Source organism: Hordeum vulgare, chromosome 7H (assembly GCF_904849725.1).
Source record: "Hordeum vulgare subsp. vulgare chromosome 7H, MorexV3_pseudomolecules_assembly, whole genome shotgun sequence".
NCBI classification, from domain to species: domain Eukaryota; kingdom Viridiplantae; phylum Streptophyta; class Magnoliopsida; order Poales; family Poaceae; genus Hordeum; species Hordeum vulgare.
Window position 1 is genome coordinate 413,779,965 of NC_058524.1, and position 20,046 is coordinate 413,800,010.

General features: G+C 43.4%; 4 protein-coding genes across 5 annotated transcripts; 2 read left to right on the top strand and 2 right to left on the bottom strand.

The window, feature by feature from the left end:
- Positions 1-1,601: 1,601 nt before the first annotated feature.
- Positions 1,602-2,759, top strand: LOC123407574. The gene has a single exon (XM_045100740.1). It carries the CDS (start codon positions 1,922-1,924, stop codon positions 2,486-2,488), a length of 567 nt encoding a protein of 188 aa, XP_044956675.1. The 5' UTR covers positions 1,602-1,921; the 3' UTR covers positions 2,489-2,759.
- Positions 2,760-3,107: 348 nt separating this feature from the next.
- LOC123407575 (pre-mRNA-splicing factor SLU7) lies at positions 3,108-7,010 on the bottom strand. Its single transcript, XM_045100741.1, has 9 exons — positions 6,826-7,010; positions 6,411-6,574; positions 6,202-6,314; positions 5,602-6,012; positions 5,346-5,481; positions 4,934-5,233; positions 4,118-4,334; positions 3,652-3,755; positions 3,108-3,566 (listed from the first exon to the last, which is right to left on the bottom strand). The coding sequence occupies exons 1-9, from the start codon at positions 6,839-6,841 to the stop codon at positions 3,420-3,422; spliced, it is 1,608 nt and encodes a 535-aa protein (XP_044956676.1). The 5' UTR covers positions 6,842-7,010; the 3' UTR covers positions 3,108-3,419.
- Positions 7,011-7,153: 143 nt separating this feature from the next.
- Positions 7,154-12,499, top strand: LOC123407576. Its single transcript, XM_045100742.1, has 10 exons — positions 7,154-7,386; positions 7,484-7,583; positions 7,676-7,780; positions 7,881-7,958; positions 8,270-8,325; positions 8,689-8,746; positions 9,348-9,473; positions 9,608-9,703; positions 9,836-9,907; positions 12,016-12,499. The coding sequence occupies exons 1-10, from the start codon at positions 7,256-7,258 to the stop codon at positions 12,076-12,078; spliced, it is 885 nt and encodes a 294-aa protein (XP_044956677.1). The 5' UTR covers positions 7,154-7,255; the 3' UTR covers positions 12,079-12,499.
- A 2,671-nt stretch (positions 12,500-15,170) lies between these two features.
- LOC123407577 (uncharacterized membrane protein YuiD-like) lies at positions 15,171-17,841 on the bottom strand. 2 transcript variants are annotated; one of them, XM_045100743.1, is made up of 5 exons: positions 17,491-17,841; positions 17,235-17,391; positions 16,361-16,411; positions 15,732-15,824; positions 15,171-15,489 (listed from the first exon to the last, which is right to left on the bottom strand). In XM_045100743.1, the coding sequence occupies exons 1-5, from the start codon at positions 17,631-17,633 to the stop codon at positions 15,412-15,414; spliced, it is 522 nt and encodes a 173-aa protein (XP_044956678.1). In that variant the 5' UTR covers positions 17,634-17,841; the 3' UTR covers positions 15,171-15,411. The 2 variants fall into 2 exon arrangements, with proteins under 2 accessions (XP_044956678.1, XP_044956679.1); XM_045100744.1 differs by having other exon boundaries at positions 15,171-15,473; positions 17,491-17,751.
- Positions 17,842-20,046: the final 2,205 nt, after the last annotated feature.

Sequence of the window (20,046 nt, forward strand, 5' to 3'; positions counted from 1 at the left end):
TTACAAGCCTTTTTTTAGTAATTTTGTCTCTGCATCAATATGATGCATGCAGCCATATTATCAAGCATGCAGTCAATAAGGTATGTAATTCGGTACAAGCTCGCAAAGAGCGAACAACAAAAAGGATAAAAGTGTCATCACCGGCAAAAATAAGTTCAGATGACTAAATATCTAACCTATTATTGGATCATCATCTAAATCAGCTGTATGTATCCTGTACTACCATCTTTCAATGGTTGCGTCCATTGACCATATGTTTTTTTGGCTTTTGCATGGCTAAGTGACGGTCATGTACGAATTCAAGTAGTAGCTCTGAAGATGACCTGCAAAAAAATTATAATGGTTTGTTTGTTAAAGCTTACATCGTTTTGACAGTTTTAAATAGCCCAAAGTAGTGCACGCACGCTACGACTCGGATATGGACCATAATTTCAGGCTTTACTCCATCTAGTCACGTCTGAAATAATGTGGTTACATTATTCTAGAGCTATATTATGTGCCTGTAGATTTGATGCCTAGGATTCGTTTGCGTGAATCAAAGTAGAAACTCAGGCCCAAAATTCACACTCCCCTTAATATATGAACAATTTCCTTGGGCAAGCAAACAATCCACATATTACCACAATGCTTGGAGTTAGAGGATTAATTGCCTGAGCTACCATCTCTTGCTGATTTGTTGGAAGCGAGTAAAGCGACGGCCTATTCCTCCAACATTCCCTTAGCTTTCAAGCAACCAGCCAGCAAGAAGGAATCCACCCTTTTGTTGCAAGTTGGGACGAGTCGAGGAGAGGGATTTGTTCCCTAGGAAATGAAGAGAAGCTTCCTCCTTGACCACGCGATGTTTTCTTATTTTTTGAAAGAACGCGATATTCTCTTCTCTTCTCCTTTTCCTGGCAAGAGCGCTCTTCGATCAACATGCATGAGAAGTTGTCAGAATTCTTGGCGATTCGTACCAAATTGCAGTGCAGTGCGTCAAGCTTTTCAACCGAAGCTAGCAAAGGCAAACTGAGCAACGCTCCTGAGCTAACGAGCTAGTGTCCTCACCACCTTTAACAACCTTCGCCTCCGAGATAACCTCGTACTACTGACCACGCCAAAGAATAATTAATCTGCAAGCATACAGTAAGAAACTGACCAAGGGAGGAATTTACGGATTCTGTTCCCAGAGGAGGCCGGTGGGCGGTGGCCGCTCTTTCTTTGCTTGCTCTAAGCCAGGAGGTGAAGGCGTGTGACGCTTTGAGTGTGTTGCACTCGCCTTAGCCTCTGCTACTCCCTCTGTCCACATGAACAGGGGCAGCCAGCACAGATCCACACAGGATTGCTACTTGGCGCTGCCACGCTAGCTAGCTCTTCAATTCCTTAATAGTATAACATCAGGTAAGTGAATGAAATTCTCGAAGGATAATTTTGGATATTAGCAGAAATACGTAACATGTACTCGCAGGGCCACAGCAGAATAAGGAGGAGTATTCGTTTATGATTATTATGAGAGCGACATGATATATGGTGCCCCCGCAGGGCCACAGCAGAATCTAGTTCCTGGCAGGCATGCGATAGCATCGCAACCCCCTCCGTTAAGGAAAAGGAGAATCAGTGAAGACGGAAGCAAGCAAAGCGAGGCCATGGCATGCCAACCCCCAGAGCCAAACCCAACAAAGGAGAAAGGTGGTGGGAGTCAACCACATAGCGTGAGTCTTACCCGCCCCAACCGCCGAAAGCTATCCGACGCGGCCTTTACTCCTCACGCCAGCCAGCCAGCCAGCCCACGCTACAACTACAAAGAGCCGGCTCACGCCCTCCCGTGCTGGTGTCCCCTGCACACACACACACACTCCACACAACAATCTAGTCTCCTGATCTTGTCTCTCAATCCCGTAGATCACTTCCAGAGTAGCTAGCTAGCCACCTGCCCGGATTAGCCATGTCCTGCTTCGCCGTGCACACCTCCTCGTCGTCGAGGATAAGCGGCAGCAGGCAGCCGTGGCGGTGGTGGCGCAAGTGCGCTGGCCTCGCCGCCGCCGCGCACACCAAGCTCCGCCGCACCGTCCTACGCGTCCGGTGGTCGGCCACGGGGCGGCTCGGCGGCCACCGTCGGCGCGCGCCGGCGCCGCCCCTGCCGTCCGTGCAGCGCGGGGACCACATGAGCTTCGCGCCGGTCTACGTGGACGAGCTCTACAGCCAGCCCAAGGGCCTCAGCGTCGTGCACGAGGAGCAGCCCAGCACCAGCAAACCCTCACGTCCAGCCGGCGGTGCGAACAAGGCTCGCGTGCATGGCGTCGCCGCTGCTACCGGTGCACGTGGGGCGGCTGTGGCCGCCAAGAGCCTCGGCGTGAGGGGCTTCTTGCTGAGCCCGGGCAGAGGAGGCGTCGGGATGGGGGAGGTGGACTTGAGGGCCGAGATGTTCATCAGGAACTTCAGGGAGGAGATGAGGCTGCAGAGCCAGAGGTCGGCCGAGGAACTCCAGGCCATGCTTGCAAGAGGCCTGTGACAACCATCATGCTAAAATAACCGATCCCCTCATGGATGTAGTTAATTAGCCACGAGGATGCGTTAGATTAGCTATAGCTTGGTTTGGTTTGCGGCTTGATAAATGTTTGGTTTCGATTGGGAGCTTGGCTTTCGTCTTGTATATAGGATTGTAGAGCTTGGTTTTCGTCTTGTATGTATGTAGGGTTGTAGCATTCGTTGATCGCATGGAAGTACGTGTACTGTTGGTATTCATTACAATATCAAAAGATGAGAACAAAAAAATTGTGTAACTTCGTACTATACCGGACCATTATTGTGGCGCCTATCTTAGATGAAATTAGGGAACTTGTTCGTTCTTTATTATTCGGTATATCTTCCGATCGACAAACTTTGCAGCAAATTTGTGTGCCAAACAGGCTAGCGCCCTTGAGATGACAAACTGCAGGTTGGACTAATCCTAAGTTTTAGATTTGACTGTGAATTGTTTGTAATGACCCTGGGCAATGAGTCATTTTTTTTTATGTGCAACTTGACTGTAAAATGATGATATTTACATTGATAGACAACAGAAAACACAGCCTGAGTTGATGTCACCGATCATTTCTTCCACGGAAAATAAAGCATGCGACCTGAAGATCTAAACAAAAACTTATTACTCATGACCAGTACAAATATCCATATAAGTGGGCGTATGCCATGGTTACCAGGAGGTTACAAAGAACATATATGAGAACAAACTTCGTTCTGCTTTTGGACATCACGCGATCATATCTGTACTTCACAACATCAGTAACTCACAAACTAGCATGCCATCCCATCCTGTCTTCCTAGAGATGGCCGAGAATACAAACACTGACAATCCGCCAAAGGATGGACAGACAGGGGTTCAGGTGTAGCCAGCTTACACTTGCATCACACAACAGCTGCCACGCAACCAGGGACATGAACGCCTAATTGAGAAAATCTTTCATAGGATCGTCATGACGGACTCTCGTCATACGGTAGGCCTCCATGTCTTCCGCAGTGACCTCGTCGTTCCACTTCACATTGTACTTCCTCTTTCTTTCATCCATCTCTTCCTTCTTCCTCTTTGCCTCCTATATACAAAAAGGAAAAACTTCAGCACCAGCAACAATGAATCAACAAAGAAGATGCAAAGGTGGATGAATAAGAGATGCTAACCTTCTTTAAGGATTCCTCAAGCAACTTCTGGTCCAGAACAAGATCCTGAGGAATATCTGTTCCCCAAGTGGCTAGTTTCTTCTCTTCTTGTCGTACAGGTTCCTCTGCACCAAGTAATTCATGTTAACTTGATTGAGTCGTTCATGACCATGGTAGAGTAACACCTCAGTTGATTTAACAGTATAATAAACTAAGCTAACATGAATAAACTGAAATCTGGGAATACTTTCTTAACTAGGACAAGTTTCAGATAAACAGGACCTTCTTCTCTCACAAAACAGATCACTGCACAGTTGACAATAGCATGATCTAATATTTAATGCAATTTGGTGCTTTTTTTCAACAGCAATGGTTTTATCCTATGACTGTGCTAAAGATATCATTTCATGATTTTTTTTCCACTTTACAGTGCAATATTATTTAGGCATGCACAAATATAAGCCAAAATAATTGCTCAACAACACACCTTCAGCAGCCTCCTTGCGGGCCATATTTTCCCTCATCAAATCAGCTGATGCTTCAGCAGCCTCGATTCCAGCAAGGCCCGTGCAGTAACTATTTTTAATAGTCTGCTTGCAGCACTTATAGCCCCATTGATGATCTTTCCACCAAGAACCCCACACTGTTGTGTGGTTATTAATTAGGACATCCTCTTCATATTTGCTCTTAGGAAGAGCTACATCCTGTAGAATAAATTTTCAATATACATTAGACATCAAGACGGAGAAATAGTGTGAACAGCTGAACTAGAATGATAGCATCCAATCTTAACTGTGGTAACAAAATAGCTGGCATCAATCAAGTAAAAGAAAATTCAGTTCTAAATTTATTTTAAATGACAAAGCAATACCCAATATATGGTAGTCACAACTCACATGACATGAGATCTCTAGAAAACTACATTCTAAGTTAATTGGTCAAAATTGACAGTAATCATCTTATTTTGAGAAGTTAATAGGAGACGCATGGTTATTTTTGGTATCCAATATGACTGCATATAACAAAAATCAGTATTATCATCATTTTTTATGCAACCCGCTGCAGTTAGCTGGCCTTCTCATGGTAGGATTCTAACAGTGCATATAAAATCATCTATAGTGAAACCCCGGGGTACTATATGGTGTGATGTTAAGAGAACAGTTACACAGAAGATTGTTCACACCATATAATTGATGTGAATCTTCAGAACATTATAATCAAATCACAACCTCACATCATAGCAACAGAAGAACAGCAAATGACTATAAAGGTATAGAATTAACACTCAGTATTATGTACCAACCTGTCCTTTGATTATGCGACCAGTCCGGTCATACTCAATCTCTTTCTCACTTTGCCCAAGAAGAAGCTCACGAGGGATTGGTTCGTCAGATGCAGCATTCCCATACTTCTCCATAATTTTGTCCTTGCTTTCAGATTTCAACTTCTCCTTCTTGATCTTGAAACTCTTGTACAGTAGTTCAGCTTGAGATGGGGCTGCTTGCATATGGAAATCCTGCCCCTTGTCAAAAGCCTCCCATGCATGGACATTGAGTTGCTTGAACTCCAGAGCTTGTCCACTAAGTCTATTTTGGTTATCACCCTGCATCATAATAATATATCAGAATACTGAAGCTGATAGCGTAACAAGGAGGAGATTTGACGCAACTTTTAACAGTGTAAGGAATATAACTTGTATGTTCTTTGTCACTTACCACATAGAATTTATCATTGGGGTCTGCATCTGGCAAAGGATCCTCACGCATGGAGCGGGTTTTCGGATCATAATACGCAGAGTTCACATCAAGATTCAGAAGATACTTTGCAGTGTCTTCTCTTATACGCAAATTCCTGTGAAGATCAATAATAAGCATATGCATTAGAACTGATTCTTCATTCACCTCAGGTTCACACGACCAAATATAATCTGGAATTTTCAAGGGACAACATTTGTTTCCAACAAGGACATACCTCACAGTTCCAGTGCTTCCACCACCTGTCGTGCGCACACGTTTCTCTACCTTAGCGAAATCCATTTGAGCGCTCTCATCAACTTTAGCCTCATCTATCTTCAGGCCATCTTCTTCATCCTCTTCACTGGCCACATTCTCACCATCCTGCTCACCATCCTTCTCCTCGAGCTTCTTGAGCTGTTGTTCTTTGAGGAACTTTTTCCTGGCCTCTTCTCTAGCTTCATAATCTTGGATAACACGAGTGTAGGTCGATGTGTCATAACCATTCCAACGGTCACGCTTTCCATCATAGTCAAGCTCAAACGACTCAACTTTCTCATCCGGTGCTATATTCATATTAGTATATTTAGCTCCAACATTCCGAGGTCGATCCATGCATGCCTTCTTAGTGTGAGTCATGGCTCCACAGCTGAAATATCAAGAGACATTATCTGTAAGAAATGCTTGACTACAGAGTCTAAAGAACATCCATGCTAAGTATAATGTCTTTGGGGACTTCATTACACAAGTCGCGGCAAGGACTAACAAGAAAATCCACGTAACATTGAGCATCAATGCTGGACGAAAATTAGCAGCATGAGTTGAACACCGCACTTACTTTTCGCAAGCGCCTTTTCTGTATTTGTTGGCCTGGAAAAGCCTGGCACCCCTATCGTACCACGCTTTTGTGTAATTCGGATCCGATTTCCATTTCCGCTGATGCTTCAAACTCTGAAACCCATCCAACCAATACAGAGTCAGGGATCCACTAACCAAATCACCCCCACCGCAGAAACTAGAATTTTAACAGGGCACACAACAACTTACCGGCTTCTCGGCGTTGAGATACCATGGGGCCGAGGACATATACTGCGGGATGTGAGGGTTAATCTCATTTCCATCCTCGTCGACTTCGGCAGGGGCGAGCCCCGCCTTACGCGCCTCCTCAAGCTCGAGCTGCTTCCGGTGGTCCTCACGAGACTTGAACGATACTGCCATGAACGCAAAAAATCACATCAATAAGGTAACTGTCGACGGAAATTCGACACACCGGTCAACAAATTAAGGAACGAAAAACCCGCGCGGCTCCCACAGAAACCCTAATTCCCTTCGAATCGAAAACCAATTCTGCCGCAGACTATCCCCCGGATCTAAAATCGGATAGAGTCCCCGCGGTTCACGATGCGAAATCCGAACCGGCGAGAACCGAAATAGGGTTAGGGTTTCGGAAAGACCGACTCACCTGAAGCGGTGGCCATGGCGCCTGCCTCTCCTAGTCTCGCCGGCGCTACGCGGCGGCGGGGACGAACGGCGGCGAGATAACGAGAGACGAGGAGAGAGGGGAACGCACACAAACGAATTTGGAGGATTTTTTTTTTCCCTTTTCTTCCCGGTGCCAGTTTATTATGCGTGGCGGCTAACCCACAACCGCCAAGGGATCCGACTCGAAGCCGGGAGCCCACGGTCACGGTGGTTACCGCCACACTGACGTGGACCGTCAACTGAGCCGGCCCGTTTAGAGCTACGGAAGAGCCCGCAAAGGCCCAACTGAGGCGCCCCAACCCCACCGTCCGGAACGACCCAGATAGGACTCGCCGGCTGCTTCGCCGTCTCCTCGCCGTCGCGTCGCGCAGAGGCTCTGAAACCCTACGCACCAGAACCCACCACTACCAATGGCGGCCGCGACGGCGACCGCTGCCGCACCGGCCGTGTTCGCCCCGGCGCTCGTCTCTCCCCTGTCGCGCCGCGCCTTCTTCCCGCTCCCCCGTCGCGCCGGCCAGCCCGCCATCCCTCGGTCGCTGCGGTAATCCCGTACCACCTCGCCCTTTTTTCTCGCTATTTTCTTGAGGATTTTATGGCTGGACGCGGTTAATCTTTTTAATTCTTGCCGGGAACTGAAGGCTCTTGGCGTCGGCGTCCCCGAGGAGATGTGGGGTGGCCGTGAATGCGGCGGCTGCGGCAGGGGCCGCTGACTTCAGCGACGATGAGAGCTCTTATGAGGTAGACGGTGAAATGGCTACATGGCCAGATTTCTATCTAATATTGTGCACTTGCCGAACCTGTATTTTGATTTTGGGCTGTTTGGGTGTTAGATTCTGGGCATTACCCCACTCGATAGTTTCGACAACATGAAACTAGCATACAAGAGGAAGCGCAAGGAAGCAGAGGAGACAGGAGATGAGGACTTCTTGGCCAAGGTTATGCGGTGTATTGAAGATTGACTGATTGCGTGATTTTGGCTTGCACGCCTTATTAGTTTGTTGTGGTGCGCTAATGGTGGAGCTATTGGGATTTCAGCTGGAGAAAGCGTATGACACTGTGATGATGCAGCAGCTGCAGTATAGGAAGAAGGGAGTTACATATGGATCGGTTCAGGTTGGCTGTTATGGCGTGCATGGATGCTGATTTTCATACTTGGGACATTCACAAGTTACAAGATTCACATTGCATTAGTTACCATATGTAGATATTTTTATTATATATCCTATTGGTAGGAGTAGAAGGATAAAATGGAGTAACAAAACATATCCTCTAGAAGGCATTGTCAGTCAAAAGTTGTAAATATCCTAGGAAGTGTACAGATGGATAGACTTGTAGGTTGAAACCATCTAAGTCCTTTCCTACTGATGTTCTCCACTTAATATGATTTTCTTCATTACTTGTCTCATTTACTTTCTGAATGTCAGGTATCAAAGGATATCAAGTATGCTGACAATCAACCAATAGTTCCTTGGGGACCCAGGTACATTTAACTCGAGTTCAGTATAAGGAATTTCTATTTCCTTGTTCCATCGAAATTATTTTTCTGGGTTCATTTTATTTATATGATGCACGTTATGAAAATGGCAAATTCATTATCTTTATTACTCATGAATGTCGTCATGAAAATGTTGCTGGGCAATTTTAACTCAGCAAGTCAGCATGACAAGCAGGCCTATCCCACAAGCATTCATTTAATTTGATACCAAAAACCAATACTCTTATTCCATATGGACAGCACAACATTTTTATTGACAAGGATATGTGCACCAAGCACTTGTAATTTGAAGTAAACAACAGCACGCATGTGAAGTTAATACTATTGATGAATTTATGCATCTTGCAGACCCTCCAAATCAGCAGTAAAGGATGTGCGCATAAATATGGCAATATCAGCAGCAACTGTATGGTCTTAACGCATTCCTAGCTATTACTGGTCTATTCGTTATCACGTTTTTATGCTTTTCATTGTCTACTTTCTGGTTATTGTGGCTATCACGTCCATATGATTATTCTTATAAGAAATTCGATTGATTTGAAGTTACCAACTCTAAAATATACTTAGGATTAGTTGTAATGTTTGAGCTTGCATTGAAATTTCTGCATGCATGTTAATTTAGTGTTGTTATTATCAGTTAAGAAATGACCCCATCCTCCTAGTTAAAAGTAGATGCCGTATTAGCCTAAAAGCCTGGTGTTCAATACTTCTCATTTTGTGTTCTTTGGGTAATGTTTCCATTAAATTGCCCTTATTAAATATTGGATGCTATGAATACCTCTCTGAATCTCTTCAATTTGTTCTTTGTCTAAATGCTCATATGTCTCCCTGGCCAATTTGTTAAGGCCTAACATATCAAAATCTAATGTGTTGATATTTTCCTCATCTTGTGTGCCCAAGGTTCGAATGCATCTATTTGGGCAAAGGAAATTATGTCTGGATATTTATTCCTTGACTAGAAGTGTATCTTTATTTTGCAAAATATGTTTATTTCAGTTATATTGCAGGTTGTTTGCATTGCTATCATCGGTAATGCGGACTGGAAGCCTTTGCAGTTCTTGTGTTTTGCTTTCTTCTACAGAATACTTCAGAAGCTGAGGGTTACTGAACCACCAATAACTCCAATATATAATGTGAGACCATTTCATAGTCACTTACTAGCCTGTAATTAGCACATTACTGTACAGTGTTGAACCATTGTTGTCTGCATGGATTTTATATGTATTCAGGATTTTGACATAATCATATTTTCTGGTGCTTTCTGCAGGAGTATGGTGAGGTTGAGGGAAGAGGGGTACGAATGGCAAAACGTGTATTCCGCGCTTTGGGTTTGATATTTGGATGTGTATTCGCTGCGTCCCTGGTCAGTGGTGTTATCTTACACAGTGCATTGCCGCTAGATTCTTCTCGGGTTTTCCTGCTGCAATGTTATCTATGACCGCTCGTAGTTTTTATTTGCATTTTGGTTGACTATTCTGTCTGCTATTCTTTTCAGGGTTATACAATAGCTCTTAACGTGGTTGAGTTATCTTGGCAGCAGACTCCCCAGATTGTTTATTACTACCAGGTATAATTAACATCAGTGTGCACTAGCTTTATTCATATCAAATGTGAAGTGTGTGTAGATGCATCAGACGCCTATATCTGGATAGGAGTGTAGACAACATAGAGAAGTACAAGATGGCAAAGAAGGCCGCAAAGTGAGCTGTGAGTGAAGCAAAGGGTCGAGCGTATGAGGACCTCTACCAACTGTTATACACGAAGGAAGGCGAAAGGAACATCTATAAGATGGCCAAGATCCGAGAGAGGAAGACGAGGGATGTTGACCAAATCAAGTGCATCAAGGACGGAGCAGAGCAACTCCTGGTGAAGAACGAGGAGATTAAGCAGAGATGGCGGGAGTACTTTGACAAGTTGTTCAATGGGGAGAGTGAGAGCTCTACCATTGATCTGGACGACTCCTTTGATGATACTAGCAGGTGTTTTGTGTGGCAAATCCAGGAGTCGGAGGTCAAGGAGGCTTTAAAGAGGATGAAAGGAGGCAAGGCGATGGGCCCTGATTGTATCCTCATTCAGGTGTGGAGAGGCCATACAATCTTCAAGAACAAGGGGGATGTTCAGAGTTGTACTAATTACCGTGGAATTAAATTGATGAGCCATACAATGAAGCTATGGGGAGAAAGTCATTGAGCACCGCTTAAGAAGAATGACAAGCGTGACCAAAATTCAGTTTGGTTTCATGCCTGGGAGGTTGGGAGGTCGACAATGGAAGCCATTTTCTTGGTACGACAACTTATGGAGAGATATAGGGAGCAAAAGAAGGACTTGCATATGGTGTTCATTGACTTGGAGAAGGCCTATGATAAGATACCATGGAATGTTATGTGGTGGGCCTTGGAGAAACACAAAGCCCCAACAAAGTACATTATCCTCATCAAGGACATGTACGATAATGTTGTGACAAGTGTTCGAACAAGTGATGGCGACACTGATGACTTCTCGATTAAGATAGGACTGCATCAGGGGTCAGCTTTGAGCCCTGATCTTTTTGCATTGATGATGGATGAGGTCACAAGGGATATAACAAGGAGATATCCCATGGTGTATGCTCTTTGCGGACGATGTGGTGCTAGTCGATGATAGTCGGACGGGGGTCAACAGGAAGTTGGAGTTATTGAGGCAAACCTTGGAATCGAAAGGTTTTAGACTTAGTAGAACTAAGACCGAGTACATGAGGTGCGCTTTCAGTACTAGTGTCTTTCAGTACTAGTAGACACGAGGAGGAGTGGGATGTTAGCCTTGATGGGCAGGTGGTGCCTCAGAAGGACACCTTTCAATATTTGGGGTCAATGTTGCAGAAGGATGGGGATATCGATGAAGATGTGAACCATCGAATTAAAGCCGGATGGTTGAAGTGGCGTCAAGCTTCTGGCATTCTCTGTGACAAGAGGGTGCCACAAAAGCTAAAAGGCAAGTTCTATAGGATGGTTGTTCGACCCGCAATGTTGTACGGCTTTGAGTGTTGGCCGACTAAAAGGCGACATGCGCAACAGCTAGGTGGCAGAGATGCGCATGTTGAGATGGATGTGTGGCCACACAAGGAAGGACCGAATATGGAACGATGATATACGAGATAGAGTTGGGTAGCGCCAATTGAAGAGAAGCTTGTCCAACATCGTCTGAGATGGTTTGGGCATATTCAACGCAGGCCTCCAGAAGCCTTGGTGCATAGCGGATGGCTAAAGCATACTGATAATGTCAAGAGAGGCCGGGGTAGACCGGACATGGGGAGAGTCCTTAAAGAGAGATCTAAAGGATTGGAGCATCACCAAAGTATTAGCCATGGACAGGGGTGCGTGGAAGCTTGCTATCCATGTGCGAGAACCGTGAGTTGGTCGCGAGATCTTATGGGCTTCACCTCTAGCCTACCCCAACTTGTTTGGGACTAAAGGCTTTGTTGTTGTTGTTGTGTAGATGCATCAGCCATATTGTAGGACCATCGTGATCTTTGAGTTGATCTGTACATTTGTGTTCATGGAGGGTAACATTCCATGTCAACAACATGCATGCTGGCTAGATTACGGATTGCAGATTCGACACACTTGTGGTCCTTGGCTGCATCATCTTATGCTTACCTCTGCCGTATTAAATTTATGCTTGTAATTATTTTTTCAGGAATTGATTGTTACAGCAGCTGCCTCTGTTCTGCTGTGCATCACGGCTTCGTACTACCGGTAAACAGTGCTGGAGGAATTATGTACTGGCTTAGGAAACCTTTGGATGTTAGGACGAGGTGGGCAACTTTTCGGTGAGACTCCACACTTGTGTAGTGGTGTCACATTAGGGAAAAGACAAGACGTGGACATGATTTTTTGAAATATACTTGTCCCAGCATTTGAGGTAGAGAATTTTGGGTGCATGCTTCTGCTTGAACAATTGTGGAACTCACCGTGCAGAAGGCGATGGATGGTGAACATATTTTGTGTGCATACTTAGCGGTGTAATGCATGAAAACATATCTGATTCTCATCCGTATTTAGACTGATGGGTCCTTCAAGCCTTTTTCTTGTGGTTTGTTTTGGTGTTGTCAGCAAACGTGGCTTACTTTGTACTGTACTCACTCCATTCCAAGGAAATTGAATTTCTAGGTTTGTCCTAAGTCAAACATCTTTCACTTTGACCAAGTCTATTGAAAGTTCTAGGCTTGTCCTAATTGAGTACTGCTCCCTCCTTTTTCGTTTATAGGGCTTAAATCTGAAATCTCATCAATTAAGGTGAATTATGAATGGATGACACTAGTTTTAACTAGTCAATTAAATATTTTTCACATATTCAATTTTAAGGTAATAAATGTAGCATCCTCCTTTTCATTGGACTTGCATGGTGGATGTACTCCCTCTGTCACGGTTTAAAAGGTGTGCATGGAAATTGTCTAGGACCTATTGATTGGTTGTGTAAAAAATAGCATTCACACTACGCATGCATATAGAAGTAGTATAACGGAGTACTAATTAGCTGCTAGGAGTAAATGTAGCGCGCCTCAAACCTTGTTTATTGTGAAAATGCACGTAAATTTAACCATGCCTTCTAAACCGTGACAGAGGTAGTAGAAAATGATGCATGCATAATCACTCATTTTCTTTCTCTGAACTCTATGAATTAAATATGGCGTGAGACTTAAAGCAATTTAACTTAATTAGACTTAAAATGAGCCTAATATAATTGAAATCTGAAATTTTTGAGATGAGCCCTATAAACCGAAAAGGAGGGAGTATCCCTGTAAAGTTTTATAAGATTATATAGAGGGGATCTACTGATGTGTAAAGTTGTCCCGACCATTAAAATAAGTATAAGGGCCCGACCATTAAAATAAGTATAAGGGCCGCACAAACGTGTTTTGAGGGTTAGCGCGGGCAGCCCACGTCAATCCTCAAAACATTGTTTTTTTTAATTTGACACGTATATATCGTACTCCCTCGTTTCCGGTTTATAGGGTTTAAATCTAAAATTTCATCAACTAAGGTGAAGGATGACATTAGTTTTAACTAGTCAATGAAATATTTATCACATATTCAATTTCTGAGACAATAAATGTAGCATCCTCCTTCTTAGGCTGGTCATAGTGGAAAATAACATACAGTAGTATCATGCATATGATACTATTGTATGATACTACCTTTATAGTGCATAGTATCATAAATTAGTATCATATGTGGTCTTATTTATTGCCATGCATGACACAAAGTAGCATTGCATTTAACATGTTATAGTATCTACCTATGTTACTCTAACTCTCTCTCTCTTCTTTAATTGTCTGCCACATCAGCATATTTGCTAGTCCCAAGTATATGATACTACCTTAGTTACTCTCACTATGGCCAGCCTTATTAGACTTGCATGGTGGATGTAGAAAACGATGCATGCATAGCCATTCATTTCCTTTTTCTAAACTCTGTGAATTAATTATGGCCTGAGACTTAAAGCACTAAAATCTGAATTTTTTTAGATGAGCCGGAAATGTGGGAGTATTACATAAAAATATGATAAAATTTGAATATTACGATACAACAATCATTCAAATTACAATAATTATTCAAATCTAGAAATTAAACGTATAATCCATTACAAGATTTGTTTTGAATATAACAATAATAAAATCATACATGAACTAAATTAAATGAACGTAAAAATGACAGGGTTTATTATTGTCCATGCTTTTGTCGATTGTTCTCGAGCAGTGTCTCTTTGTTCCAGTCGTCAGACTAGGATGAATTCGTGAATATTCCCAGTTCCGCTACCAATTCGCAAAGCCATTTTTCTGCAAATTGTAAACGAGTTTTGCGGATCGGTGATGTACGGAGTATGCTAGAAATCCTCTAAATCTAAAGCTGCACAAAATTCATACAATATGCACCTACCAAAAATCGTTTGTGTAGGAATAACAGTTTCGCTCGCTAACAAATGTTCATTCTTAACAACGGTGTCTTCAAGCCCTAGGCGATGAATGTTGTGCCTATGCTTAGTACAATGATAATTTAAGAGCAAGTACAATAGAATGACATAAGCGGTTTATAAGAGATATCACATCAGATTTCTGTTTACTTGAAGGAGAAATGAGAGGAGAAAGAAGAGAAACGGACTATAAACTTACGGTCGAATGTAGCCACAACGCTAGGTCGGGGAAGATGGGTCGTGAGGTAGGGTAAGAAAGCCTTGCTCTCCTTTGTTTCTCACCCGCCATCCTTTGACTAACCCTAGGCGCCCAGCGCTTATCCCCAACAAAGGCAGCAGGCCTCCGCTCAGAGCATGGTTAATAATACAGTCAACAATCGGCTGTAAGGAGTTGCCATGTCATATAGAGCCAACCTAATAGCCGGCATATACAATATTAAGTTTTAGATGTGTAATACTTTAGTAGTAGTTGGCTCACCTTATAATCTCACAAAGTGTCTTGGGTCTTGTGTTGCAGCTGGCTACTCATCAAGAACCCGTTTTTCTTCTATCTCCTCTCTCTCCTCCAACTAAGCAAGAATATAATATTTTAATCCTTATAACCTGCTTATGTCATCTTATTGTACTTGCTCTTAATTTTTCACTGTCCTTGACTGAAGAAATACATAGCCAAAGCGTTTGACACAGTTGCGTTGAGACTTGAAACTTTGAAGTAACACATTTTCGCCCCTCTTTGGTTTCAATCAAGAAAACTGTCACACGTGTACGTTGTACCAAATCAGAAAACTTCAAAGTACCAAAGGGTTCCGATTGTTTTATACTTCTATTCAATTAGAACCAACTGATTCAGAAAAAGATCAAACAACCAAGAGACCAAATTTCACATCAACAACATAGAATATAACAAAATGGTAATTTACCAGTTAGTTACAAAAGAATGGGACAATTTCTCTCTTTCTCAAGAAGCTGAATTGCAGCAAAATAAATACGCCTATACAAAAAGCATTATCTAGAACAAGCTGGCCTCCTGAAACCATAAACCCAATCTGTATGTATTCTAATACTTCAATGCAAGCAATGCTGAAGCTATGGAGACCGTGCATCCACCTGTCAAGAGAATCAACCACGGTTACCAAGCCCAGCCATCATTTCCGTAAATGTGGCTACTGCAAATCCAAGCACTGCGCCAGCAAAAACCTGATAAGATACCTCAGAGTCAATAATGTGTTACATATGTGAGACCAAGAATGTTGAATATGTCTCATGGTTTCGTGCACTTTCAACAGGTAAGCAAATATGATGGAACAGGGACTAATCGCTTCATGCATTGTATTTACTTAATTAGCCTATTTGCAATTGTGTGCAAGTACCATGTGTTAGTTGAAGAATTAGGCATTCATCTTCCTTAGCATGGTTGATAAGGGAGCAACAGATCAAACCTGAGGAGGCGTGTGTCCTATGAGCTCTCGCAACGGTCTTGTTTCAGCAAGTGGATGCTCTGATGGTAACTCGTACACAATTTGATTCAAGACCTAGGAATTTATTTAAACAAGTTATAGCTGAATGGCAATAGAAGCATCGCCAGAAGAGCAGAAAAATATATACTCAACAGAAAATTATGGTGCTTCCCAGGTTATACACATGGACTTAATAATAGCATGGCCTCTTAGGTTCACAAATTTTTGCTAGCATGGTCAGTTCACAAATTTTCGCTAAAGACACGGATTACAAATGACTTCTGTAGTAAAATGTTATTGATTGTTGTATGAATTATTTAAGTGCACACAAGCAACAAACAAGCAAGGAAGTACATACGGTGCTAGTACTGCAGACTACAAAGTGTTACAACATGCCAAAAAATGCAACAAAGTTTAGATTGTTCCAGGCATCGAGCCAACTAGGCGTGCACCTTTGACGCCGAATAAGAGGCCCTAGTTTTAGCAATGAGCTGCCACTTGCCATTCATAAAGTTGTTTGGTATTACCAGTATTCCTTGACATAATCTTTTGCCTCCATAAATTATTTTATTTTTGAGTGGTTATATATATTTGAAGGTTTTAGGTTGTACCTCTGCTTGCCTTCCTGCATGTAGCCTAACACCAAAAGCATCATACATCACCTGCAAATTTGTATGCCAAAAAAGATGGCTTTAGCGAACAGTAGCGCATATATAATGCAAAGTGCTGCATTTTCTGAAGAATAAGAACATAGAATCATAAGCAAAAAAGACCAGCTCGTCGAGATACCACAATGCAAGATGTAGGGGAGTTAAAAAAACACATGATACAGCCATGTGATTAAGCGGCGAGCCTATCTGTTTGTATGGATGTGCCTTGCAATGAACTCATCCACGTGATTGATTTTCAGTACTACATATGCACAAGTAGGGGTGATTTCCTCATGCTCGCTAGTCGCTACTGTCCTGCTTTCTACTCCCTCCGTCCCAAAATAAATGTCTCATCTTTGTACTAACTCTAGTACAAAATTGTACTAAGCTCGAGACACTTATTTTGGGATAGAGGAAGTACTTGTTTGCTTAACTTCGCAAACTAAGCAAAGTCAGGTCTCAGGTGCGATAGGCGCAAGTACATCTTCACAGTCAAACAATATCACCACCATGGCTACGCCATGGCCCAATCACATCCATTGTCCTCTATGTAATCACGGGTTTCAGGTATTTAAGTTACTTGCATTTTCTTCTCATATGTACTGTACTTTCTGTTAATAACTGAACCAAGATATGCCGTCTTTAGGTTTCTACTGAAACTTCAATCTTGACTTAGAATTAACTAATGAAGTGATCCAAGAAATGGACGAAATGATGTAGGTTTGCCAAATTATATTTACCAGAAAAGGGTACTACTCGTCAGATCGACGGCCCATTATCGAAAGATCCGACATTTCTAACAGCTAGAAACAATCAACGGAGAAACGTCGCTAACCACAGAGGCGAAGATGGCAGCGGTGGCGAAGAGCGAGCTGCTGAACCCTTCCTGTAGGCCGATCGCGACTGCGAGCGCGGTGACGGTGGCCGAGTGCGAAGACGGCATCCCTCCGGACCCCACCAGCTGCTTCGCGTCCCACCGGTTCTCCTTGTACCTAAGCACGCGCGCACGGATCCCGTGACGGAGAGCTCAGATCCAGCCGGCGGCGCCGGATGCCGGGGTAGGGCGGGTGAGGCGCGAGAGAGAGGCATACCATGTGGTGAAGACCTTGATGGACTGGGCGATGGCGAAGGCCAGAACGGCGGCGATGAGCGGGCAGTTGCCGAACACGGCCAGGTAGGAGAAGGAGGGCGACGCCGCGGGCGGAGGCTGCGCGGCGGAGGCGGCGTCTCCCATCGCGGCCGGCTGGTTCTAGAAGCTTCCACCCTCCGCCTCCTCCTCCTTGCGAGAAGAGAAGATCCGGGTCCGCTCCGACACGCTCACCCGCCGCGGTGCAGTCGACCCGGTCAGTCCTAGGCGAGGTGCCGGCGATTGGAGATTTTGGAAGCGTCCGAGCTGGCAAAATGGGCCCGGGCAGCTGTTAGAGTTGATGGACAAGCGACTATCGACGAAATAGGGTTTCCCCGCTATATATTACATATATTACAGTATAAAAAGATGATTAAGTATCTACCGGTGTATTACTCCCAAACATTTACCGTCTTCATCTTCTACCACATGTTCATGTAGCCTGATATGTTTAGCATGCCCTGCATAAGACCATCTAAGATAGTTGCACAACTTCGGCTCGTACGTACGTCTCTTGTGAGTAATCCTGGCTAAACGGGCCGGCCCGCCACAATCGTGCCAGCCACGGCACGTCTAGGCCCGATTATTAGTCGGTCCGTGTCGTGCCGGCCCACCGACGCAGCCTCCCGGTCCAGGCACGACACAGAGGCTACGGGCCGGCCCGTAGGCACGTCAGACCCGTTAGCCTGATAGTTTTTTTTTTATTATTTTAGGTTGCTATTTGGGCTGATTTTTGGTCTATTAGGCTGTTTTTGGGCCGACTTTAATATATTAAGCTGTGTTTTGGATAGATTTTGATCTATTAGGTTATTTTTTATCTCATATATATATAAAAATAATAAAATGTTAAATGGACCGTGCCGTGCCGGCCCGCGTGCCCAACCTCCAGGCCTAGGCACGACCCGAGGCGCGCCGCGTGCCTGGCACAGCCCGTTTAAGTCGTGTTGGACCCAACCCGTGTCGTGCTTGGCCTGCGGGCAGTCGGACCGACCCGTCAGGTACAACCCGTTTGGGTAGCTTTGCTTGTGAGAAGATCTTTATAAATTTATGTAACAACAGGTCTGTTAGAGAATAATTCTGCAACAACAGTTTTGTTACTGATTAATTCTACAACAAGGTTGTTGTTGTGAAAATATTCTGTAATTTTTTTGCAACAAGACTTTTATCACAAAAAATTCTACGACAAGACCTATGGTGCAAGGAAAAAACCGTAACAAAACCTTTGTTGAAAAAACACTACGGCTTAACCTATATTGTAAAAAAATCTGCAACTTGACCATGTTACAAAATTCTGCAACATTATCCATGTATGTTTTTGAAACATGAGGAGTGTTACAGTGATAATGTAATGGTGCGATGATGTAGGTAAAAAAATTCTGACATATAATCCCTCGTGCAAAAGAATTCTCGAACATAATTCCTATTGCAAAAAAGATTCTCCAACATAATATTTGTTGCAAAAATTTATGTAACACAACCTCTCTTACCAATGTCTTTGCAACATGACCTCCATTGCAAGAAAATTCTGCAACAGAGCCTATGTTGCAGAAGTTGCAAAAATGTAGTAGTCACTCATATCCGACGACTCATCCAGCACCGGGCGTATGTCGCCTCCGCATGACACGTGTACCATGCATGGCCCACGCGGCCATTACATCTTCATTGTATTTTTTCTACAATGATATCTATGTTGCAAAAGTTCCTTCTGCAACAACATTGATATTAGAAAATTGAAGTCACAAAACAAAATTCTACAACAAGTCAGATGTTGCGGGAAAAAAAGGCAACAAGACCTCCACCGCAACAAAAAAAATATGAAACAAGACCTATTTGCAAAAAAATGCAACGCTATGTGTGTTATAAATACTTTTGCACCAAGACTTGTGTTGCAAAAAAAAAACTTGCAACACATCCTTTATTGCAACGTGAGAACAACATTGAGCATGGGATATAACGGCTCGCTATCTAGCTGGATCACACTTACACGCTAACAAAAGTTCTTTGAAACATTATGCCCACGTGTCATGTCAAAGCAACGGCTACAACGTCGCATGGGTGAGCACCTACGTTAGCTGTAATCATATGAAATAAAAAAATTGCTACTACTAATCAAACGGCTCGCAAACATGCATGATGAATTGATCCACTGGCTAGCGAGCCGGCGGATCCTCGCTTACGATGCGTCGGATGACGCGTAGTGCCCCCTTTATAAAGTCTCGACCAAAGCATACAAGTGACAAGAAGGTTTGTAACACCTTAAAAATCTAACCATGATTTTATGTACTAAAATTTGACTATGATTATTTTTTTAAAATGGGTTTTCTGTTGACTTCAAACCCATTTCTCTTTTCTCTGAATTATAAAATTTTCTTCCCAAGTAGGAGTTTTTGAAAAATATGATATGACTTGAGTGCTTTCCTCAATATTCTCCCTTTCATTTGCCAAATCCAGTGAAGGCCTTTTTATAAATATTTTTTCAAGTTCCATTTATTCAAAAAGGTCTTTTAATTCCTTTAAGGGT